This window comes from Lynx rufus, unplaced genomic scaffold (genome assembly GCF_022079265.1).
Source record: "Lynx rufus isolate CCGP_SWC_20201006 ecotype Redwood Valley unplaced genomic scaffold, mLynRuf1.p SCAF_23, whole genome shotgun sequence".
Lineage (NCBI taxonomy): Eukaryota > Metazoa > Chordata > Mammalia > Carnivora > Felidae > Lynx > Lynx rufus.
Window position 1 is genome coordinate 7,920,110 of NW_025814838.1, and position 26,416 is coordinate 7,946,525.

At 36.9% G+C, this 26,416-nt stretch overlaps 1 protein-coding gene across 1 annotated transcript in view; it reads right to left on the reverse strand.

Annotated features, from left to right (window-relative positions):
* LOC124517903 (phospholipid-transporting ATPase ABCA3-like) overlaps window positions 1–26,416 on the reverse strand; it is a 188,133-nt gene that overhangs the window by 54,847 nt on the left and 106,870 nt on the right. Inside the window, exons 15-20 of the mRNA XM_047087601.1 lie at window positions 18,979–19,129; window positions 11,417–11,515; window positions 10,749–10,917; window positions 9,465–9,765; window positions 2,206–2,455; window positions 1,848–2,052 (exon numbers count right to left, since the gene is read on the reverse strand). Coding sequence (XP_046943557.1) covers window positions 1,848–2,052; window positions 2,206–2,455; window positions 9,465–9,765; window positions 10,749–10,917; window positions 11,417–11,515; window positions 18,979–19,129 — 1,175 coding nt within the window. The remainder of the gene's footprint in view (window positions 1–1,847; window positions 2,053–2,205; window positions 2,456–9,464; window positions 9,766–10,748; window positions 10,918–11,416; window positions 11,516–18,978; window positions 19,130–26,416) is intronic.

Below are 26,416 nucleotides of genomic sequence, written 5' to 3' on the forward strand. Positions count from 1 at the left end.
GTCTCCCCTGCCTTCTCTGTGTTAGAAAAGCCTGTAATGTTTTCTGTTCTTGAGAGTAAGTGGCTCTAGGAAGGAGGGGTCATATAGTGTCCAGAGTCTTGTGCCTTACTGTCTCTGGTGCATGTCGCATACACTCTGCATTGTGTTCTGGCTGCTCTATCCTTCAGACCAGTTGTCTGCAGAGGCTCTCCTTGCCTGCAGTGGGCAGTGTTTAGTCCTTGGCCAGAATGTATTGAGTTTTAACTAGGTGTGCTCTAGTCTGCTTATTAAATGAGACCATACTACTTCTAGAAGACCTGCAGAACTCTCTGGTCCGGAGACATGGTGTGATGAGGGGTTTCTGCTGGTCTTCTGGGGAAGGGGACCACTGCACTGGGACTGAGTCATGCTTGACTGAGATGGGCCATCCCGCCAAAGCACCGGGACATGGGACTTGTTGTAAGCAGGTTAGGAATCCTGTGTCAGTGCTGTGCTGCTTCCCTCAGGTGGCTGTGTGTTTATGATGAGGAGCAGGTGAATGAAATGGCACCAGCCAGCTCCTTTGTCCCCAGAGACATGTTTCTGTGAATGTTGCCCCTCAAAAAAGCACTACTGGAAGAGCGAATAAGCTCCCCACTGTGTGTCCCAGGTGTTTTTCAGATCGCTGTTTCCATGCTGTTTGCCTCTGAACTGTTCCTGCCTTCTTTCCAGGGAGCAGCACAGTGTCCTCTGAGCTCTATCCCAGCCAGCCTGCTGACCTTTAAAATTCCAGGCTTTAGAGAAATGGTGTGGCCAGGGGCTTGGCTGGTCTTCAAGGGAAAGGACTCTCTATACTGTACTGACACAAGCTTGACTGAGAAGAGAAGTCCTGCCAGAGTACAGGGGTGTGGGGTTTGGTATCAGCAAGTTAGTCAGCCTTTGTCAGCACTGCACTTCTTCCAGGTGGCTCTGTATTTAAGCTAAGGGGTAGTGGAAGGAAATGGGGCCAGTCACCTCCTTTGTCCCTGGAGAGGCATCTCCATGAATGCTGCCTTTCAGGGATGCCCTCCAAGAAGAGCAAATAATCGCACCCCTGTGTGTCCCAGGCATTCTTCAGATTGCTTTTCCACATCATCTGCCCCCTAGGTTGTTTGCTGCCCTTCTCTCCAGAGGAAGGATAATGACTTCAGGGATCTAGCCCACCCAAGCCCCCTGACCTTTAAAACTCCAGGATTTAAGCCCTGGTGGTTGCAAGAACTCACAAAAATCATTCCCTCTCATTTTCCCAGCCAATGACCTTGGGGAAATGATTTCCTGTGCACTCATCTGTGTGCTCTACTCTCTCTCACCCTTCTCCATTACCATGGCTCTCTCCCATCCACAGCACCTGTTATCTTTTTCTCCCCTAAACCATCTCCACACTTCCTACCTTCTATGATGTGGCTTCTTTTCTCCCTTTAGTTGTGGAGTTAGCTTTGTCAGTCTTTAAGTTGACTTCTGGAGTATTTAGAATGATTTGATAGTTATCTAGTTGTGTTCGTGGAAGGAGATGAGCCTAGCATCATCCTACTCTGCCGCCATCTTAGGGTTGGTTTTTCTAAGATCTTTCTCCTTGGCTTGCAAGTGGCCACTTATTGGCTGTGTCTTCAATGGTCTTTACTATGTGCATGCACACTCCTTGTATCTCTTTGTATGTTCAAATATCCTCTTCTTATGAAGGATACCAGTCAGATTGGATTAGGACCCACCCTAACTACTTCATTTTAACTTAATCACCTCTTTGAAGGTCCTATCTACAAATACAGTTAAGTTACATAATTAGAGAATAGGAATTTTCCATGGGGTACAGAAGGAAAATGAGCCCTCAAGAAACTGTATCTAATACTTACTAGTAATAAGCAGCAGGTAATAAAGAATATGATGAAATCCCACAGTAGAGCAGAAAGCCAGTACACAGGGACATAAACCCCACTCAAAAATTGGATGTGCTTTGCCTTAGTGATTTGTTCGGTCACTGTCAGGAGACAAAAGCCACTGATCAAAAGAGCCATGCCAAAATGTATATTTAAGGCCACGTGGAGTCCATTTGACAATCTACAGAATAAGGAATAAAAGTAGATATATCAGAAAATCAATACAGCAGAAACAAATTTCTAGCAATAGGTATTTTTAATTATCTAAATGTAATCATATAGCATAGGAGAGATGCATTTAAAATATCAAATTTTAATAAAAAGGATAACATACGTTGCACTTTGTTTTTTATGCCTAAGGTATGGCTGAGGCTTATTGGAGACTGTTAAAGAAGCATTAGAGCCAGCAATGGTCATGAGAAGAATGTTGTCTAATATCGACAGGGTCAGAGATGGTGAATGATATGCTTGATTGTTGAAAAGACCAGTAAGTATTATTTTATTTGTCTTCACCTCAATGGAAAATGCAACAATGCATAAGTGAATACAATCTTCATTTTCCATTAAGTATTTCAGTAGGTCACCTAGGATGAGGAAATGAAGTTGATCAGTTTATCCACAAAAGAGGTCATCTACAACATATGTTGGGGAAAGGAACAAATAATTTTACTTGGTTCTCATCCCTTTAAATTTTCTCATAATAATTATTTCAAAGATTTGCCATTCTCCTCAAGCACTCTATTCCATCATTAAATTCCAAGCTCTCTCACTTCATAGCCTATAACCTAGATTCCTACTTCACTGAGAAAACACAGGCACATGGTATAGACTTCCTTATCTAACTCAAAGAGATCCATAAGTATTTCCACTTATAGATTTTATTGCTTAAGGCAAAAAAACCCTTCCTCTGTGAAAATAAAAGTGTGGATTAAAAAAATAAAAAGTCACCTATTTGAAGGTGTAGATATCTAAAAATACAATCAACATTTGGGGACTAAGCCCCTAGAAGGAATATAAATGCATTGAAGTGAGCCAAAAATTCCATACCCCTTTTTCCTTTAAGGCATTTTAGATTTATAAATGACAGAATGCATTGGTAAATCTTCAAGTTTTCAGTGCGGCTCCTGAGGGCTATTCCATAAGAGTAAGAGTGAGTAACATTAGATCAGTTCTTATAAAAATTTCCACCCAGTCTCAAATTACTTAAATCACTGATTAGATTTAGATCTTCCCTTAACCTCACTATCTTTCAGAAGCTAAATTAAATCTCCTCTGGAGAAGACAATCTCAAGTAGAGTCATATCATTTTCATGTACAATATTTGGCATTCAATTAAAAAATTACTAAGTATAATAAAAAAACAGAACCAAGAAAAACCACAGATAATAGAACTAGATCCACATATAAACTAAGTATTAGAGACAGAAAATTTATCAGAGAACTGGAGTCCACAGAAAGAATCAAATATTGATGTTAGAATTGAAAAAACACATCAATTAAAATTAAGAATTCAACATGTTTAGGGGCACCTGGGTGGCTTAGTCGGTTAAGCGTCTAACTTTGGCTCAGGTCTTGATCTTATGGTTTGAGTTTGAGCCCTGCATCAAGCTCTGTGCTAACAGCCCAGAGCCTGGGGTCTGCTTCAGACTCTGTGTTTCCATCTCTATCTGCCCCTTTCCCTTCCCCCTGTCAAAAATAAATAAACATTAAAAAGTTAAAAAAAAATTCAACATATAACTCATAGCAGGTTGGATACAAATAAAGAGTTGACAGGAAACTGGAAGACAGGTTGATTAGAAAATACCCAGCTAAAAGCACAGTGAGAAAGAGAATGGGAAACAAAAGACAAGACATAAATTACCAATATTAGAAATGACACAGGGGAAATCAATACAGATCCTACAGATGTCAAAATGGTAATAAAGGAATACTGTGAACAACTTTACACACAAAATTTGACAATTTAGATGAAACAGAATACTTCCTCTAAATGGATAAACTACAACAATTCTCCCAATGTGATATAGGTCATTCAAATAATTGTAATTATTAAGGAAATTTAACTCATAAATTAAAAATTCCTCCCAAAAGAAATCTCTAGGTCTAGATGTTTTCACTGGAAATTCCTACCAAATGTTTAAGGACGAATCAACACTAATTATACACAATGTCTTTCAGAAAATATAGGAGAAGGGAGTATTTTTGAATTCTTTTTATCAAGTTAGTATTGCTCTAATAGAAGAAAGACAGCACTAAAAAAAAAAAAAGGAAAATTACAGACAAATATTCTTCACAAATATAATGAAACACCCCTTAACAAAATATTAGCAATAAAATTTAGCATGAAAATAATTGCAACTCTGATCACGTGGGGTCTATTCCAGGGATCCAAGGCTGGTTCAACATTTAAAACTCAGTCAATGTTATCCACCATATTTTAGGCTGAAGAAAAATCATTAATAATCATATCGATCTATGCAGAAAAAACATCTGACAAAACTCAGTAATCAGTCATGAAAATACTCTGAAAAAGAAAGTTATAGAGCTGAACTTCCTCACTTTTATATAGAACATCTAGAAAATCTCTATAGCTAAAATTATACTTTTGATGAAAGACTGCCTACTATCCCCCTAAAACCGGGAACAAAGGAAAGAATGCCCACTCTCACCACTCTGATCCAACACTGTGCTAGAGGTTCTACCCAGGGCAGTAAAGCATAAATAGTAAATAAAAGATATGCAGATCATAAAAGAAGAAATAAAACTGCTTTCATTTGCAGGTGACATGATTGTCTATATAGAAAATCCAAAGGAATTCACACACAAAAATTTGAAACTAATGCATGAATTCATCAAGTTTGCAAGTAACATACAAAAATCAATTGTTTTCTATACACTAGAATAAACATATAGACACCAAAATTAAAAATACAATACCATTTATATTTGCTAAAGAAATGAAATGTTTAGGTGTAAATTCAACAAAATACATACAGGACATGTACGATGAAAAGTATGCAACACTGATGAAAGAAAAAAGTTCTTCATGGAATTCTAAATAAATCAGTTATGTTCATGGATGGACTATCCAACACAGTAAAGATGTCACTTCTCCCCAAATTGAGACACAGATTTAATTAAATCTTGTCAAAATTCCAAAAATTTATTTTTGTATTTATAGACAAGCTTATTCTAACATTTAAATGGAGGGGCATCAGGGTGGCTCTGAAGTCAGCTAAGTGTCTGTCTTCAGCTCAGGTCATGATCTCATGGTTCATGAGTTTGAGCCCCGCATTAGGCTCTGTGCTGACAGCTCAGAGCCTGGACCCTGCTTTAGATTCTGTGTCCTCCTCTCTCTCTGCCCCTCCCCTGCTTGCATTTTGTTTCTCTCTCTCTCAAAATGAACAAACATTAAAAAAATTTAAAAAATATTTAAATGGAAACAAAGGAACTAAGAAACTTTAGATAATAAGAAAAAAGTGGGAGGAATCAGCCTACCACATATCAAACGTAATAGTGATGAAGGAAGAGATACACAGGTTAATGGAATAGAAAAGGGAGCCCCCAAATAGGCTCACATGCACCCAAATGATTTTTGATAAATGTGTGAAAAATTAAATGGATATCATAGTTTAACAAATGTTATTGAAGCACTTGGACATCTACAAGTACAAAATTTATCCTTGACCCACATCTCACATGTATTAAGGTCAATGCCAAATGAATCATGACTTTAGATGTAAAGTGTAAAACTAAAAATTTCAGAAAACTATAAACATTTAAGATAAAATTTTCAGGATCTAGGGCTAGGCAATGAGTTTTTAAATTATTTTTTAAACATAATTTATGGCCAAATTGGCTAACATACAGTGTGTAAAGTGTGCTCTTGGTTTTTGGGGTAGATTCCTGTGGTTCATCGCTTACATACAATACCCAGTACTCATCCCAACAAGTGCCCTCCTCAATAGGCAATGAGTTTTAGACTTGACACCAAATACACAATCCATAAGAAAATGAATATGTGGGACTTCATCCAAATAAAAAACTTTTATCCTGCAGAACCCATTAAGATAATGAAAAGATAATAAACAGTATGAGAGAGAATATATAACTAACTCTCAAAACAACAGTAAAAAACAAAACAAAACACTATCCACTTAGAAAATGAGCAAAACACTTGAACACACATTTCACTGAACATGATACACAGATGTCAATAAGCATAAGAAAGGATGTCAAAGGCAAATTAAAACAACAATGAGAATCTTAAGGTTTGCCTCCCTCTCTGTTTTTATCTCATTTTTCTTTCCCTTCCCCTATGTTCATCTGTTTTGTTTCTTAATTTCCACATATGAGTGAAATACGATGTCTTTCTCTGATCGACTTGTATTTCACTTAGCATAATACATTCTAGTTCCATCCATGTTGTTTCAAATGGTCTTAAATACAGAGAACAAATAGAGGGTTGCTGGAGGAGAGGTGGGTGGAGGAAGGGGTAAATGGGTGATGGGAATCAGGGAGGGCACTTGTGATGAGCACTGGGTATTGTATGTAAGTGATGAATTACTAAATTCTACTCCTGAAACCAATACTACACTATATGTTAACTAACCTGAAATAAAAAAACATAATGAAATACCACAACACATCTATCAGAATGGCTAAAATAAACATAAAAATAGTGACAACACAAATGCTGGGGAAGATGAGAGGAACTGGATCACTCATTCATTTTTGGTGGGAATATAAAAAGATATGGCCATCCTGAAAAACAGTTTTGTAGTTTCTTCAAAAAACAAACATGCAACCATCATGAGTCAACAATTAAAATTAAAATCCCAGGCATTTATCCCATAGAACTGAAGATGTAGGTTCACACAAAAATATGTACACAAAGTTTCATAACAGCTTTATTCATAAAAGATAAAAACTGGGGGGGGGCGGGGAACGAGGTGTCCTTCAATGGGTGAACGGTTAAACAAACTGTGGTACGTCCCCATGATGGAACAGCTCATAACATATGATGGAATGAACTATGGAGAGACACCACACCAGAGAATTATGCTGAGTGAAATGCCAATCCCAGAAGTTTACATATTATATGATTCCATTTTTATGTCTTGAAATGATTAAGCTATACAAGTGGAGAACAGATTAGTGATTGCCAGGGTAGATAGGGAATGAAGAGAGCAGCAGGAATGATCCTTGTGGTGATGGAATGTTCTGTATCAATGTCAATATCCTGGTGGGGATATTGTACTATAGTTTTGCAAGATGTTACCCTTGGTACACAGAATCTCTCAGTATTATTTTGCACAACACTAAAATGACAATTATCTCAAAACAAAAAGTTAAAGTATCAAATTCAGTGCTAATGGTTCTTATTCTCCTCCACTTCTAAATGGAAAACAAAATCTACTTTAGTCCTCTTCAGAGATCTTTCAAACCTATCTTTCTTTCTTTCCTTCTTTCACAGCCTTAACCTCTCTTGCCTGGATTATCACAATTATATCCTAGCTGACTTCATTGACATTGGATCCCTCCCCTTTCGAATCATTCCCTCACATTTAATTCAGTTTGATAAGATTATATTTAATTATATGCTCATTATGTGCCAGGAATTGGGTTAGGTTCTAGAGATATAAAAGAAGTTCTGGCCTCTCCACAATTAGTTTCAGAGGCACATGAAAAATGCGCTATTGTAATTCAGTGAGATAAATTCCATAAAAGAGGCATTCATCTAAATTGTGGAAGAAGAGGAAATGTAAACCGTTGTTTGGGAGGGCAGATGGCATTTTTCAGTTATTATAAGCTCATATCCTTTCTAAAGCACATACTCACTTATTTTGTGGTTCTGCTTAAAAAGTTAGCAGTGATTTCCCCAGTGTTAATGTGTATACTATTTGAGAAGAAAGTTAGAGAGGAGAAATTATCTAGAAACAATTTCCTTGTTAGTAAAGATTTTCTTATAGTTTGGGGAAAAGAGAGAGCAAGTTCTCGCTCTACCTTTACCCTAAAATTTTCAGTTAAAAAAGGCATGCAGTTTGGAATAGAGAGAAACCATGTAAAATTAGTAGAGTTCACTTATAAAAGGTTCTGTGTCTAAGCTAATGAGAGTACAAGATAGAAAAGTACATGTAAGGTTCTTAAAAAACAAAGTAGGACTGGCTAAGCCTAAACATTATCTCTCTACGACTTGATAATTTCTAGCTAATGAACTTTAAAATAATAACACTAAATTGAGAATGCTTATCAGTGGGGCTACTGTATTATTCTATTGTATTTTTCAGTCTTATTATCAATATAATAAAGCATATTTAATCATTTTACTTTTTTAATGTAAGCAGTATGTCATAATTTTTTAAAAATAATGATTTTATTCTTTATCCTCTGTCCTTACTGTATGACCTTGGTTAACAAAGGCTTACCTACTATTTGTAGTGGAGGAAGAATAGGGATGATTATTCGTAGTCAGCCAACCTATTACTTGTAGGTTGTAGAATCAGTATCAGTATGATGTTTATAAAGAACAATTAACATTTCTGAAATGCATTTTTACAACAGAACCTCAATGACAGAAAAAAAAGAACCATACAAGCTTGCCAAAACTTCAGGCTATTTGCTAACTCAAGAACACTGTTCATCAGATCACAGTTAAAAAAAAAAGTGCAGTCTCTGGGAGGAAATGATGACTTAAGAGAACAAACAGACTTTATGGTCAGAGAGGTAATGCAGTGCAGTGAGTGGTTAAGTTTGCAGATGTCAGCAGAACAGATTAAAGTCTCTATTTATTACATGCCTGATATGGGGCAAATTACTGCTTCCTTAAATGCCAGTACCCTTCATTTAACTGATGTTATGAATAAAAATATCTACTATAGGGTGCCTGGGTGGCTCAGCTGGTTAAGCGTCTGACTTGAGCTCAGGTCATGATCTCACAGTTCATGGGCTCGAGTCCTGCTTTGGACTCTGTGATGACAGCTCAGAGCCTAGAGCCTGGAGCCTGCTTTGGATTCATTGTCCCCCTCCCTCTCTGCCTCTCCCACAGTCGCACTTTGCCTGTCTTTCAAAAATAAGTAAACGTTATGGGGAGCCTGGGTGGCGCAGTCGGTTAAGCGTCCGACTTCAGCCAGGTCACGATCTCGCGGTCCGTGAGTTCGAGCCCCGCGTCGGGTTCTGGGCTGATGGCTCAGAGCCTGGAGCCTGTTTCCGATTCTGTGTCTCCCTCTCTCTCTGCCCCTCCCCCGTTCATGCTCTGTCTCTCTCTGTCCCAAAAATAAACGTTGAAAAAAAAAAAAATTTAAAAAAAAAAAAAATAAGTAAACGTTAAAAAAACATTAAAAAATAAATCAGGGTGATTGCTCAGATTAAATAACATGCAGGTAAAGTGCTTAGCTGAGTTCTTGTCAAAACCAAGGGCTCAGTAAATGTAAACTATTATTGCTAGTATCTTAAAAACAAATGTATTCAGAGGAACTAGCCCATTAAGTCTTTAGTTACACTGTAGCCAAATATACCATTAAGACCTTCTTTGCAAATCATACAACCAGATCTTCATCTAAGAGCAGTCTTTTTTTACTTAAAGAGTCTTACCTTGCACTTCCTTAAGTGTGTGTTTGTCAGACTCTAGCATACTCCTAAGATGTTTTAGGAAAATCAGGGTCAAATTAGAATTCCCAGAAATAGATAAAGGCACTATAGTTTGACCATATTGATTCAAATCCATTTGTCTGGCCTTTTCATCATTATTATGTAAAAAATTTTCAGCCTTTGAGAGAAAAGTAAAGGAACCTAGAAGTGCCAGCATCTGTAGCAAAATCAATTTCCAATTCCTCCAACTGAACAGCGCCCTCTTTATGAACATGGCACAGAACTGCTGGTGGTAGAGGGAATACTAAAGAAGGAGAAAAAAAACACCGTGTTACAATATTCATGGACCCAAACAGATCATTCATGATGACATTCATTAAGATGAATGAACACTCTGGAATTTTATAGTAGAAGACACATAAAATTTACCTACATAAATACTTAGAATCTAAGCATAGTGTGATACTACCTGAGAGTTTGATCAGTCTTTTCTTTATAAGGCAGGGGTCAACAAACTATGACCTATTTTTGTAAACCAAATTTTCCTGGAACACAGCTATACCCATTCATTTCTGTATTGTCTATGGTTGCTTTTTTGGAGTGACTGCAAGAGAGACCAAGTGGGCAACCTGCCTCAAATATCTATTATCCCTTTCTGCAAGTTTGCTAGCCACTATTGTAAGGTATTAAATATGGTGTTTAAGGTCTGGATTTTCATATAACACACTTAAAATCTCAACAGGATGATTTTCCCCAGACTCCTGACAGTCAAAATACAAACAAACAAACAAACAAACAAGTTCCTTATAGGAGGAAGAGATAATTAGAAGAAGAAGCAAAGAAATGCTGGGCAACTCACTTCCCATGGGAAGGGACTTCCCACGCTGAGGATCGCACTGATTAAGGAAAGATCCCTTATGCAGTATGAATACCCACAGCAAAAACTTAAAACACTGGGCATGCTTGATTACTAAAAACCATGCTCTTTCCAGTTCTCTTTAGCTTCAGTGAACTACCAAATTTCCGGGTTAGCAATTTGAGATAAAAGAATTCTAAGACAGAAAAAAGAACTAAGGAATAGCAATGGTGAGAGTGACCTTTATCTAGACCTCATCACTTCTGCACTGGGAAATTAATTAGTTCGTGGTACAGACTGCTCCCTAACTGGTGGGGTGCAGTGGCTAAGAATGCCACACCATCTTTGTTCAAGTAGTAAATTACAGATGATGCAACTCTTGTGCGCCAATCAAATAAATATACATAAGGTTTCTTAGCAAAGGTGCTTACCCCAGTATTAAACATAATAGCAGGACTTTCATTCATGGTGGAACACTGTGCTCTCTCATTGCTTTTCATATTCCTATTCTGGTTCTTAACTGAGACTTCACTCATCACACAGGGAGGTGGAGTTTGGGTAGCTGGGATATCTACTTGTGAATCTTCCATATTATTGACTCTGCATAAAAATAGAACACAGCATTTAATTTCAGTTCTATCCCATGTCTTATTTGAAGAATGTGAGTCACAACATTCAATTCAGAAGCCTCCTTGGTTTGCTTATTGACTTGGCAGGGGGCATTATATGGAGGCAACAGGGTAACTCGGGTAGAGTAGTGGTTCCCAAACACCAGTCACAGGACTGCTGTGAGACATAGTAAATCTAGGAAAACTAGTGCAAGGTATTAAATGCTTCATTAGGTTGAACTGATTCAAGTTAAAGATTAACATCTTAGTCATATTTTGAGTATATCAAAATATATGCTCCTATTTTGAAATGATGGCAGTATTTTTTCAGTGTTGCTGTAGAAAAAATCATGTCAGTTCCCTTCTCCTTGCACCTCTTAAATTTCTAATGTGTGACTCTGAGCCTTGTGAGTTTACAGAAGGGACCAAGATGTGGTCCTCCCCCCACCCCCTGGCCATGGTTTTTATTTTCCCTATGTATCCTTGCTCACCTAAAAAATACTTCTTCCATGGTAGTAACAGAGGCACCAAAGCTAGCAATACCTAACTCATACCGTCTCTTTTCCAGATCAGTAAACAGAGCTTCAAAGCTAGAATAAGAATTAGAATAAAAGTAAGAAGGGGAAGGGAAATGGGGAAGGGGAGGAGTAAATGTTAGCACCAAATCAGAAGATTTTCCTACTTATATATTTTTATTTTGAACTGATTTCCCCCCAGCAGTGGGGAAAATGTAGCTCATTCTTCACTTCAATACTTATAATAGAACCCACAAACTGCTGCAGCAAATTGTTTCCCATTCTACTTAATTCTTGAAAACACATAATTCTGGTCTTCTAAAACTACAAAAAGTCGGGGCGCCTGGGTGGCGCAGTCGGTTAAGCCTCCGACTTCAGCCAGGTCACGATCTCGCGGTCCGTGAGTTCGAGCCCCGCGTCAGGCTCTGGGCTGATGGCTCAGAGCCTGGAGCCTGTTTCCGATTCTGTGTCTCCCTCTCTCTCTGCCCCTCCCCCGTTCATGCTCTGTCTCTCTCTGTCCCAAAAATAAATAAACGTTGAAAAAAAAAATTAAAAAAAAAATAAAACTACAAAAAGACTATATATGCTAATGACTCTAGGGCACATGAGTTAATTTATCACGCACATATACAGGCTATGGTTCTTATTCAGTAAGTTTAAAAAAAGGGCGGCGCCTGGGTAGTTCAGTCAGTTGATGTCTGACTCTTGGTTTTGGCTGAAGTCATAATTCCAGGGTTGTGGGATTGAGCCTGGCACTAGGCTCCACACTGACAGCACGGAGCCTGCTTGGGATTCTCCCTCTCCCTCTCTCTCTGCCCCTTCCTCACTCATGCACTCTCTCACTGGAAATAAACTTAAAAAAATAATAACAAAAACATATTCCAATTAGCAGGGAAAAAGTCACTCAAAAATAGAAAATGGAGTAGGTATAGTAAAAATTATACGCAGAGAAGAACATACAGTTTCAGTAATCAAGAAAAGCCATGGAAATTGAGCCAGATGCAATGTAGAGACATCAAGAGTGGTTTTAAAAAAATTTTTTTAATGTTTATTTTTATTTTTGAGAGAGGGGGAGAGAGAAAGGCAGGGGCAGAGAGCGAGGGAGACATAGAATCTGAAGCAGGCTCCAGGCTCTTAGCTGTCAGCGCAGAGCCCAACATGGGGCTCGAACTCATGAACCTCAAGATCATGACCTAGGCCAAAGTCAGAAGCTTAACCAACTGAGCCACCCAGGTGCCCCAGAGACATCAAGAGTTTTAAAGAATAGTTTTCCTGGGAAGATTTTACAGTACTTCATGTTTAAAAGATGATCTTTTCCAAAACCCTCCAGGTCTCAAAACCATTGGATATATTCCCAATGAGGAGCAAGTGAAGTGTTTGTCCCTCTCAGTGTTGGAGGAACTCAAAATTCACTCTTTTGGAAGATAAAAATTTCCTCCATATTTAAACTTAAATTGTTTTCCATTCAATACATCTAGTTTTGCACATTGGTTCTAAACTTACACCCTTAGTTATATAGAACATGTATAATCTACCTACATGACAGCCTTCATATGTTTTAAGTCCATTTCTTCTGGGTGCTTCTTCATTCCTAGTGCTTGACTTTTCAGCTAGGATTCACACATTTTCTTTTTTTTCTTTAATTTTAGTTAAGAAATTAATATGTGTGCATCATAAAATATTTAGAGATGAGTTATAAAAATATAAACATCATCACAATACCAGGCCCCAAAGACACCGACTGTTAATACACTATAATTTGGCATATTTATTTGTTTTTGTTTGCTTTGACTTTATACAATACATCACAAAATTAAACTTGTATAATGCTTTAAATGCACAAATATAGCACTAACTGGAGACAAATACCCATTAACAGTTTAACAAATAAATTATGGTATGATATGATACAATAACATCTAAGTAAAATGTAGATTTTTCCTCAGTTATCTTAAAAATAGGAAATCCTAAAAGTCCTACCATAAACAGCTGACCAAAGATTCAGGTAAACAAAACAAGATTCAGAACACTATTACGATAGGATTTCATTTCTGTAAAACTAATTATTATTATTGTATCTATGTCAGTATATGTATGCAATGTACAATATATTGTATTCATGTCAGTATATGCATGTAATGATCCTGAGAAATATACACAGAAATCTTCCCAGTGATTATGGGAGACATTCACTTTCTATTTCATACACTTCAGAACTAAATAAGCTTTTTGATTCTGTAGCTGAGCAAACTTTAGGCTCCTTAGTGATAATCAGTAAAGAAGAAAGATAATAGGTAAAAAAAATTATTGTATGAGCCAATCATAATGTGAAGAACATGTATTTTTCTCATTATATAAATTTTATTATGTATAATATATAAAATAGTATATATTTAACAAATATAATTATATACATTCTATATATTATACTTGAGATGAATACAAAAAATATAAAAAAGAAATAAAAGTGACCATCTTGAGTATAGCTGTTTTTCTCATATGTCTTGTTATTTATTATATACAATATATAATACATGTTATCTATAATACACATAAATATATATTTAATAAGTATATAGATAAAATTATAAAGATAATATATAGTCTACTTAAGAGGAGAATACAGAAAAATATAAAAACAGAAAAAATGTGACCATCTAGAGTATACTACTGTTGACATTTGATGTATTCTACCCATTACGAAGTTTTTTTCATTACATATGTTTTTAAATAAAGATATTTTTTTACTGAGGTATAACAAAGTGTACTACTTATGAACTAATTTTCACATATGTACATACCTGGATAACCACCCAGATAAGATAGAGAACATTTCCAGAACCCCACAGGGGGATTTCCCAAGGCCCTTTCTTAATCAATAACTTCCTTCCCTGTGTCTATGTGTGCACACAACCCCCCCCCCCGACGTGCGCACACACACACACCTAGGCATTTTATGGTAATTTTATTATTTTTTTAAAAAAGATCTTATTTTGGGGGCACTTGGGTGGCTCCATTGGTTAAGCACCTGATTCTTGATAGTAGCTCAGGTCATCATCTTAGGGTTGTGGGGTTGAGCCCTGTATCGGGCTTTGCCTGCTTGGGATTCCCTCCCCTCTCTCTCTACTCCTACCCGGCTTGTGCCTGCTTTCTCTCTCTCCTTCTCTAAATAAATATTAAAAAAAGATTTTATTTTTAAGTCATCTCTACACCCAATGTAGGGTTCAAACTTACAACCCTAAGATCAAGAGTCATATGGTCCACTGACTGAGCCAGCCAGGCACTCCTCTTATAGAGGTGATTTTAATTCTAGAATTCCATAACTAAAGATTTTTTTTTCTTTTCTTGAACTTCATATAAATGGAATCCTACAGTCTATATATTTTTTCCTAATGTTTCCATGTCTGCGAGATTCATTCATATTGTATATACTAATAGTTTTTTTCTTTTTATTGCTATATTCTTCCATTTTCCTGCTGACAGACATTTAGGAGCTATTATGAATAGTGTCTACAAATATAAACACTCTTCTACGTCTCTTCTCAGGGACAAGTGTTTTTTTAGGTATATATTAGGAATAATTGCTGAGTCGTAGGATAAGCACATATTTAGCTTAGTAAACATAGCAATGTTTACTAAGTTTACATGTTAAGCAGTTTTACCATTTTATACTTCTATCAGCAAGGAGATCCATTTACCATGTTTATATGCTATAATCTGCCTTTTTAGTTTTAGCCATTCCTGTGAGTGTGTAGTGGTAATGTACTGGTTGGTCTCTTTATTTTTTGCAGTTTTCTTCATAGTTCTGGGAAGAATTCTTGACACAGTGTTCTCCTTCAGGAGTTCTCTTTTCTGCCACAATTATTTGGTCAGTTTTTTACTAGTCAATCAAGAATTTCATATCATTTTATCCCATTTTCCCTCCTCCAAGTGTTCTCTTTAATTGTTCAAGTGTTCTCTTTAATTTGATTGAGACTATAAAGCAGAGAGTTTCTAAAGTTTTTCATTTTGGGAAATTATTTTCAAAGTAGGCATTTCTTATTATTTCTTAGATTGGTGCTTTTATTTCAAAATGCAGTATCTTTTCTACAGGCATTCTTTCCCTTTTCACCTTTATGAAAGAGATTGATGTTTATCCATCATGTGGAAGAAACATGTGGAGGGAATTCTGTCCAAGACTAAGATGAGTTTTTGCATGATTTAGTGATTTCTTAGTTCTCATTCTAGGTTTTGTTGTGTTTGATTGTTTTCTTTGTGAATCAACCATGGGATCATCAATGTCAATTTTTGAAGTTTAAAATTAGAATTGGATTGGCACATCTCCAGTTTTCTAACACAACGGGTGTCGATGGGAGAACATAAAGTTTGGAGATAAATGGCCTTGTGTTTGAATCCAATTGTATCACCATTTCTTTTTGACTTAATCTCTCTTGATTTACTATTAACTTAATCTTATTATTTGGTATAATCTTTCTAAACGTGAGACATCATATCTCTTATAAAAAGGTAAAATTGAATACATTTGATTTTCTTCCCTTATTTGTTGCAAAGTTATTCCATCTGAACTAACATTTATTCCTCTGCAGTCACTTCATAGTGGTGTGCCTCATATGCACTTTATCCTAGCTTGGAGACTTGAAGTTACTTACAGCTGTGAGAAGCACAATGAAAATTTCTCCCTCTTTGTTTGTTCTTATATTTTAAGTTGAAAGATCATTTACTTTGATCAAAAGATTGAATCAAAACAGGAGTTAAAATTTTTTCTTTCCTTGACCCCAGCACTGAAGCTTCTTTTCCTTCTTGATGATATTTTAGACTTTTCTTTTTCTCATTTCCATATCCTAACCTCAAAATCTTATGCCTTTAAGACAAGTTGAAACCAGACTAGAGGAAGGTTTCAGAACACTTCAAAAGAAGCCTTGCCGAAGCATAACAATTATCTGGAGCTTTCATGTGCACATTTAATTTCCCTTCTATTTCTTCCTGGTTAACTTGCTGGACCTTGTCTCAAATACTAGCTTTTCTTCTGCTCTACCAAATAGATTCTTGTAACCCTCATATACCTTTCCAAATTTTCTGCTTAGGAGCCAGACTTGCTCAAGACACCCTAAATTAACATGAAATGAACTACTTTTTAAATTACTGTTGAATAACAGATTGGGGTGATAAAATTCCTCATGATATTCTGTAACAACTCTATTATTCTTGTTTATTGAATTTTAGCTGTCAGTCTATTTTCTCTATCTTTGGGATCTGTGGTAAAAATTTCATTTTTGAAGCTTCCAAACAATCTTGAGGTTATGTTATGGAAACTTGCTTTTCTATGTATCTTCCAATATTGGCCTGTATCTAAAAATACCAGATCCTTCCTTCTTTCCTACCATGAAATTTACCATGATGTTGTACATTTTCCGTAAAATATCTGACTCTTTTTTCCTTCAACCAACATTTTCTTGATTATCAGAATTAGAAATAGAGAGTTAGTTTTTTTTTTATTTCCTCCACTTTTCTAAGACATATTTGTTGGCGACAATCCTCAGAGACCCATCAGGAAAGCTGCTTTGAGGTAAATGAAATATTTGTTGCATGACTATACTTGATTACTCTCTTTATTATGTTGTCCTGCTTAATTAAACCTTATATCAGGAATAACACACTTCCTCCTTTTAACTTGTAGGAGTTTCACAAAATTATACTTGTTTCTTTTTCTTCCTATTATCACCTGCTGGTTTCCCTTTATATTTATAGCCTCTTCAAAAAATTTAAAAAAATGTTTATTTATTTTTGAGACAGAAAAAAAGAGTGAGAGCAGGACAGTCTCTAACTCATGAACTTTAAGCCTGTAAATATTCCCTGATATGTAGCACTATTATGAGACCCATCTTATGTCTCTGTGCCTTCGGAAGGCTGCATATCACTCCACTGCTACATTCTGAACTTAAGCTTCATTCCAACAAGTCTCAGCACTGTTTTACAGCAAGTTACAACACTGTTGTAAAGTTTCAAGAGTACTTTCCTTACGAGATACATTCAATGAATCAGAATACAAGTATATGCTGTTAACATTCTTTTTCTCTTCCTTATTGTTTATTCAGATTTGTGAATAAATCCTTATTAGAACAACATCTTGCAAACAGTTAGTGCTCAATTATTATTAGCTATGAAAATCTTAGCTGGAAGGAAAGATCACTAAGAATTGTAACCATCATTTCTTTTTTTTTTCATATTATACTCTGAAAAAATAGATCCATAGGTATTTTTGTCTTAAAATTGTTTTTCCTATTTCATACTTTAAAACATCTCCCTGTTAGAAAAACACATTCTTCCCTAATTTCATGGCTTTCAGTTTATTCTGTAGTGAGTCCATCATTCTAAATCTGAATTTATTGCCCAGCAATGTATAATTAGTTGTTCACCTTCTGGATCTTCTTTCTTTTTCTGTTCTTGAAGCCCAAATGATTAGTAAGAATATGTGATAAACATCCTTTGCTTCCAAATATGAAGGTATGATAAAATATGGAGAAGATATTATCAATATGAATATGAAGATATGATACAATAAATAAGAATACATTTTATAAATATGAAACAAATACACAGAAGATATCATCTCCTTCAGAATATTTTCATTTCCAGTTTTAGACATTTTTTGAGAATGCCATTTGTGTCCACATGAATAAAGACAGGCAGATAGTGTGATAAGTTTAAAGAAGTGGTTTACCTTTATGTCTCCTTCAAGAGAGACTGTGCATTTCACATGGATCACAAATGTCACAATGGGCCAAAGCACTCATCTGACTCCCAACTTTACTGAATGAGTCAACCACCATGCATCTTTGAGGTTACATATCTAGAATTTTATTTCTAATTCTCCACGGTATTTCATTCTCTTATTCCAGAATATGACTAGAATTTTAGTTCCATTCTGGTGCCTGATCACACTATACCATTCTGCTGATTCTCAAGAACTTTCAGATTTACTAGAAAAGAGGGCATTAAAGTCCTTCATATTCTTCTTGAATATGACAACTGGCTTTACTTTAGGGAATACTACATCAACTCCTTACTTGTATATTACAAGAAGATAAAAATATCATACTCTGAAAGTCTCTGATAAGTACGCTTAGTTTCCATTTCCCTTTATTAGGATGGTTGTCTTAGGTACAGTTATTATTCTTTGTGATTCCCTTTGATGAAAAACTTGCTTAGCTAGTGTAGTCAAACTGCCTATTTACTCGAAGTTCTTGTCACCTTGACTTCAAGAGCCACCACTAAATTTTTATCTCATTATATTTATATTTCCATTCACTTCACTCACCAGACAAGTTTTACTCTACCAATACCATCCATTATAACCAATTAAAACCAGGAATCTATAGCCAAAAGCAGAATCCTTCTTTTCAGTGCAAGTGATAGCAATGACTGGAGTTTTGGTTTGTTAAATAAATTCTACTTGCTATGCCTAAAGAAACCAGAAAGAGCAATAATAACATCCGGTTATCTAAACATCAATCATTTTACATTCTTTGGACTCATACCTGTGTGTATACTCTTTGGGTAGAAGAAAAGATATTTCATTATTAACATTCTTCTCCAAAGTGGCTTCTGGTATATGATACTGAATACATTTTAAGATTTCTTCAACATTGCAGTGAGCCTCCTTCACCATGACCATGTGGTATCCCACACCTGAGAAAATCCATTAAAAAAATTTTTTTTCAACGTTTATTTATTTTGGGGACAGAGAGAGACAGAGCATGAACGGGGGAGGGGCAGAGAGAGAGGGAGACACAGAATCGGAAACAGGCTCCAGGCTCTGAGCCATCAGCCCAGAGCCTGATGCGGGGCTCGAACTCCCAGACCGCGAGATCGTGACCTGGCTGAAGTCGGACACTTAACCGACTGCGCCACCCAGGCGCCCCGAAAATCCATTTAGAAGAATGAATAAAACAATTTTGTATTTCCAATATTCTTGTGAGACCACACTTGGCTTTCCATGGTTTGGGTGAGGTAGAATATAAGGCATGCTAATCATATGATTACAAGTCTAAGAAATCTAGTAAATACTTCTTTTGTAATTTCATTAATTTTCTTAGGGACTGAGAGAACAGAGATAGGGAAAAATCTCTGTTACATAGTCTCTTGTTCTACTGACACTAAAATCTGAGAAAACAAGGTTAATATTCATTAAACAGATATACATTGGGTGCCTATTATATGTAAGGGAGTAAATTAATCAGATACAAGTCCTTTCCTTCAGAGATCTGAGAAACCTTTCCAAAGTAGTCTCCACCTCCACTACCTGCACTGCCTAGGCCCTCAAAGGTGCAGCTGGGGTTTGGGGGAAGGGTAAGGCAGTAAAAACAAACAAACAAACAAACAAATGAACAAAAATGCCTTCAGGGCTCTTCAGAACTTTGTGAAAACATTGCAGTGGTACTCTGATAGCTCAGGACAGGACAAAAAAGCTAAGAAAAATACTTCTGAGGAACATCAGTCCTTTATTACAATGGGCCTTTAAAGGGTAGGAATAGGGCAGCAGCATAGAGAGAAAACCTTTGAGGTAAAGAAAATAGTTTAGAAATGGAAAGCAAAGAGCATTTGTCAGATCTAAAAGCTGGGAACTGAATTATAGCTTCAAGAGATCCCCATGATCTCATTCATATACAGATCCCATCCTCTGCTAAGAGCAAAATCCTGATCCTATTACTAACACACTTGAAGACAGTGATAAAGAAAATCTAAATAAAGGTGTAATACATCCCAATATTTGCTCAAATACAGGTTATATTAACTCAGTCTTCCATAACAGTGGCCTAATAGACCACGTTATACCATTTACTGAGGATAATTATCAGTTACTTTAGTCTCCACTATTATTTTATTCACAAATTGAATTATAAAAATGAAAAAAACATGCAAGGAAACTAGAAAATATAACACTAAATGGGATGGAAAAAATCAAGAGAAGCAGACACAGAAATGTTTTCCAATAAGAAAACATATATCCAGAATATGGCTCTATTAAATGGGGATCTATATAACTTACCTGACAGAGAATTTAAAATAACATAATAAAGATGCTCACCAAGGTCAGGATACCAATGCATGAACAAAGTGAGAATTTCAACCAAGAAACAGAAAGTTTAAGCAGTACCGAAAAGAGGCTCCGAGGAGGAGCCAAGATGGCGAAACAGCATGGAAGTTTTTTGTGTGTCTCACATCCATGAAATACAGCCAGACCAATACTAAACCATCCTACACACCTAGGAAACTGATTGGAGGATTAGCACAACAGTCTGCACAACCTGAACTACAGAATTCATCAGGTACGTGGCACAGAGAGGTGAATTTGGGGAGCAAGAAGCTGCTGAGGGTAGGGAACCGCTTTTGTGGGTGGAGAGAGGACTGAGACTGGGGAGGGGGGCAGAATACGGGAAAAGTACCCCTCCCCAAAAGCAGCTGGAGAGAAAGTGGAAAATTGGAAACAGCCACAGGGACTAAACTAAAAAGGAGAAAGGAGAAAGGAGAAGGTTTAAATTCCATTAGCACTGTAAACAAAGGGAGTGCAAAGGCTGCAACTCCTCAGCTCGATACCTGGTGGTGCTCTGGTGGGAAGGGCAAATCCCCAGGAACAGAGTGGGGTCCAGGAAGTTCTCAAGCCACACAGGGAAAAGTGGTTCCACTGCTGGAAGGACATTTGGTAGAGACTGTTGAAGCCACCTGGTCCCAGCAGATCCCAGAAAACAGTCACATTCACCGGTGCTGGAACAAGGTCGGTAAGTGTGAAGCCTGGTGCCAGATGTGTGTTGTGATTTTCCATAATCCCTGAAATGCTGCTGCTACACTATCTCGCAAACTTTTTCTGGGGTGGGCTGGCACCTGGCCGCAGTCTCGGGACACCGGCAGCAGCAGGGTCCAGCAAGTGTTCCTAGGTGCAGCCGACATTTGGCCATTGCTCATTCGGCCACTGCTCGGTGAGACCCTCCTGCAGAGGGGCGGAAGAGGTCAAAGCCGCAGTCCTTCAGAAGTAAGGGGCCGGGGAAAACAGCTGCATCTGAGACAAAACTCAGGAGAGAGGTACTGCCTGGGGCCTGGTCACAGAGAGTGAAAAAGCAGGGAGTGGATGAAAGCTGAAGATAGAGGACGGGTGCATGATTGCTGATCTGGGAGAACAGACTGGGTAGCTGGGTGGTGCCGTTTTCACCACTCCCAGGCATGTGCATACGCACCTATGAGCACCGCAACAATACACCCCAGTAGGCTTGCAGTGCCTTCTAGTGGAGAGCGGAGCTGTTACACTGAGCCCGGGCCAACTTTGCTCTTCAAGAACACAAGTCTATCGACCAGGTTAGTTTATGGACTATAAAGCGCTACAGAGACTGATTTCTAGGGGAAAACAAAGTAATTTCAGCCCTACTTCAATCTGTTAGCAGGTTCATCTATTCAATTTTCTTTCTTTCTTTTTTTCTTTTTCTTTTTTGCACTTCTTTTTCTTGAATACAGAAAGAGAAAAAATTCATTTTTATTTTTAATTTTTATTAAAAATATTTTTCTTAAATTTTTATTACTATATTTTTTACTTTTCTGTAAATTTTTTCAAATTCTATTTTACCCCCATCATCTCATTTTAGTCTACTTCAGTGTATTTTTTTCAAATTCTCAAATGATTTCCTTTTTTTTCTGCTCTGACCTTTTTTTCTCTAATCTGTCAAACCACTTTCAACACCCAGACCAAAACACTCCAAGGATCTAGCATCATCTATTTTATTTTTGTGTGTGTTTTTAATTTTTAATTTTAATATTTTTTTATTTCAATTTTTTATTTTCAATTTTTCTACCTCATTAATTCCTTTTCTCCCTTCAAAATGACAAAACAAAGAGCACCCCAAAAGAAAGAGCACGAAGAAACGACAGCCAGGGATTTAATCAACACAGACACAAGCAAGATGTGTGAACCAGGATTTAGAATCACGATAATAAGAATACTAGCTGGAGTCAAAAATAGATTAGAATCCCTTTCTGCAGAGATAAAAGAAGTAAAAAATATCCAGAATGAAATTAAAAATGCTATAACTGAGCGGCAACCATGGATGGATGCAGCGGCGGCAAGGATGGATGAGGCAGAACAGAGAATAAGTGATATAGAGGACAAACTTATAGAGAATAATGAAACAGAAAAAAAAAGAGGGAGATTAAGGCAAAAGAGCATGATTTAAGAATTAGAGAAATCAGTGACTCATTAAAAAGGAACAAAATCAAAATCATAGGGGGTCCCAGAAGAGGAGAGAGAAATAGCGGTAGAAGGGTTATGTGAGCAAATCATAGCAGAAAACTTTCCTAACCTGGGGAAAGACACAGACATCAAAATCCAGGAAGCACAGAGAACCCCCATTAGATTCAACAAAAATCAACCATCAAGGCATATCATAGTCAAATTCACAAAATACTCAGGCAAGGAGAGAATCATGAAAGCAGCAAGGGAAAAAAAGTCCCTAACCTACAAGGGAAGACAGATCAGGTTTGTGGCAGACCTATCCACAGAAACTTGGCAGGCCAGAAAGGAGTGGCAGGATATATTCAATGTGCTGAATTGGAAAAATATGCAGCCAAGAATTCTTTATCCAACAAGGCTGTCATTCAAAATAGAAGGAGAGAGAGAAAAAGTTTCTCAGACAAACAAAAACTAAAGGAGTTTGTGACCACTAAACCAGCCCTGCAAGAAATTTTAAGGGGGACTCTCTGAGGGGAGAAAAGATGAAAATATACATATAAAAATAAACAAATACCAAAAGCAACAAAGATTAGAAAGGACCAGAAAACACCACCAGAAACTCCAACTCTACAAGCATCATAATGGCAATAAATTCATATCTTTCATTACTCACTCTAAATGTCAGTAGACTCAAGGCTCCAATCAAAAGACACAGGATAACAGAATGGATAAGAAAACAAGATCCATCTATATGCTGTTTGCAAGAGACCCACTTTAGACCTAAAGACACCTTCAGATTGAAAATAAGGGGATGGAGAACCATCTATCATGCTAATGGTCAACAAAAGAAAGCTGGAGTAGCCATACTTATATCAAACAATCTAGACTTTAAAATAAAGACCGTATCAAGACAAGCAGAAGGGCATTATATCATAATCATGGGGTCTATCCACCAAGAAGACCTAATAATTGCAAACATTTATGTGCAAAATGTGACAGTACCCAAATATATAAATCAATTAATCACAAACATAAAGAAACTCATCAATAGTTAATACCATAATAGTAGGAGACTTCAACACCCCACTCTGAGCAATGGACAGATCATCTAATAAAAAAATCAACAAGGAAACAATGGCTTTGAATGAAACACTGACCAGATGAACTTAACAGATATATTCAGAACATTTCATCTTGAAGCAGCAGAATATACATTCTTCTCCAGTGCACATGGAATGTTCTCCAGAATAGACCATATACTGGGACAAAAATCAGCCCTAAGTAAGTACAAAAAGATCGAGATCATACCGTGCATATTTTCAGATCACAATGCTACGAAACTCAAAATCAACCACAAGAAAAAGTTTGGAAAGGTAACAAATACTTGGAGACTGAAGAACACCTACTAAAGAATGAATGGGCTAACCAAGCTGTTAAAGAGCAAATTAAAAAGTATATAGAAGTCAATGAAAATGATAACACCACAACCCAAAACCTCTGGGATGCAGCAAAGGGGGTCATAAGAGGAAAGTATACAGCAACCCAGGCCTTTCTAAAGAAGAAAGGGGATCTCAGATACACAACCTAACCTTACACCATAAGGATCTGGAAAAAGAACAGCAAATAAAACCCCAAACCAGCAGAAGACAGGAAATAATAAAGATTAGAGCATAAATTAATGCTATCAAAACTAAAAACACAGTAGAACATATCAATGAAACCAGAACCTGGTTCTTTGAAAGAATTAACAAAATTGATAAACCAGTAGCCTGTTTGATCAAAAGAAAAAGGAAAGGCTCCAAATAAATAAAATCAAGAATGAAAGAGGAGAGATCACAACCAACACAACAGAAATAAAAACAATAATAAGAGAATATTATGAGCAATTATATGCCAACAAAATGGGCAATCTGGAAGAAACAGACAAATTCCTAGAAACATATACACTACCAAAAGTGAAACAGGAAGAAATAGAAAATTTGAACAGACCCATAACCAGTAAGGAAATCGAATTAGTAATCAAAAATCTGCCAAAAAATGAGTCCAGGGCCAGATGGCTTTCCAAGGGAATTCTACCAAACACTTAAGGAAGAGTTAACACCTATTCTCTTGAAGCTGTTCCAAAAAATAGAAATGGAAGGAAAACTTCCAAACTCTTTCTATGAAGGCAGCATTACCCTGATTCCAAAACCAGACAGAGACCCCCACTAAAAAGGAGAACTGTAGACCAGCTTCCCCGATGAACATGGACACAAAAATCCTCAACAAGACATTAGCCAACCAGATCCAACAATACATTAAAAAAATTATTCACCACGACCAAGTGGGATTTATAACTGGGATGTAGGGCTGGTTCAATATCCACAAAACAATTAACGTGATTGATCACATCAATAAAAGAAAGGACAAGAACCATATGATCCCCTCAATAGATGCAGAGAAAGCATTTGACAAAATACAGCATCCTTTCCTGATAAAAGCCCTCAAGAAAGTAGGGATAAAAGGAGCATACCTTAAGATCATAAAAGCTATATATGAATGACCCAATGCTAATATCATCCTCAATGGGGAAAAACTGAGAGCTTCCCCCTAAGGTCAGGAACAAGACAGGGATGTCCACTCTCATCACTGTTATTCAACATAGTATTGGAAGTCTTAGCCTCTGCAATCAGACAACACAAAGAAATAAAAGGCATCCAAATCGGCCAAGAGGAGATCAAACTTTCACTCTTCGCAGATGACATGATACTCTCTATGGAAAACCCAAAAGATTCCACCAAAAAACTGCTAGAAATGATCCATGAATTCAGCAAGGTTGCAGGATATCAACACACAGAAATTGATTGCATTCTTATACACCAACAATGAAGCGACAGAGATATCAAGGAATCGATCCCATTCACAGTTGTGCAAAAAACCATAAAATACCTAGGAATAAATCTAACCAAAGAGGTGAAAAAAACTACACACTGAGAACTATAGAAAGCTTATGAAAGAAATTGAAGAAGACACAAAAAAATGGAAAAATATTCCATGTTTCTGGATAGGAAGAACAAATATTGCTAAAATGTCAATACTACCCAAAGCAATCTACATATTCAATGTAATCCCTATCAAAGTAACACCAGCATTCTTCACAGAGATAGAACAAATAATCCTAAAATTTATTTGGAACCAGAAAAGACCCTGAATCGTCAAAGTGATCTTGAAAAAGAAAACCAAAGCAGGAGGCATCACAATCCCAGACTTCAAGGTATACTACAAAGCTGTAATCATCAAGACAGTAAGGTACTGGCACAAAACAGACACTCAGAAATGGAACAGAATAGAGAACCCAGAAATGGACCCAAAAATGTATGGCTAACTAATCTTTGATGAAGCAGGAAAGAATATCCAATGGAATAAAGACAGTGTCTTCAGCAAGTGGTGCTAGGAAAACTGGACAGTGACATGCAGAAGAATGAACCTGGACCACTTTCTTACACCAGACACAAAAATAAACTCAACATGCATGAAAGACCTAAATGTAAGACAGGAAGCCATCAAAATCCTCGAGGAAAAATCAGGCAAAAACCTCTTTGATCTTGGCCACAGCAACTTCTTCCTCAACACGTCTCTGGAGGCAAGGGAAACAAAAGCAAAAATGAACTACTGGGACCTCATCAAAATAAAATATTCTGCATAGCGAAGGAAACAATCAGCAAAACTAAAAGGCAACTGACAGAATGGGAGAAGAGATTTGCAAGTGACCTATCAGATAA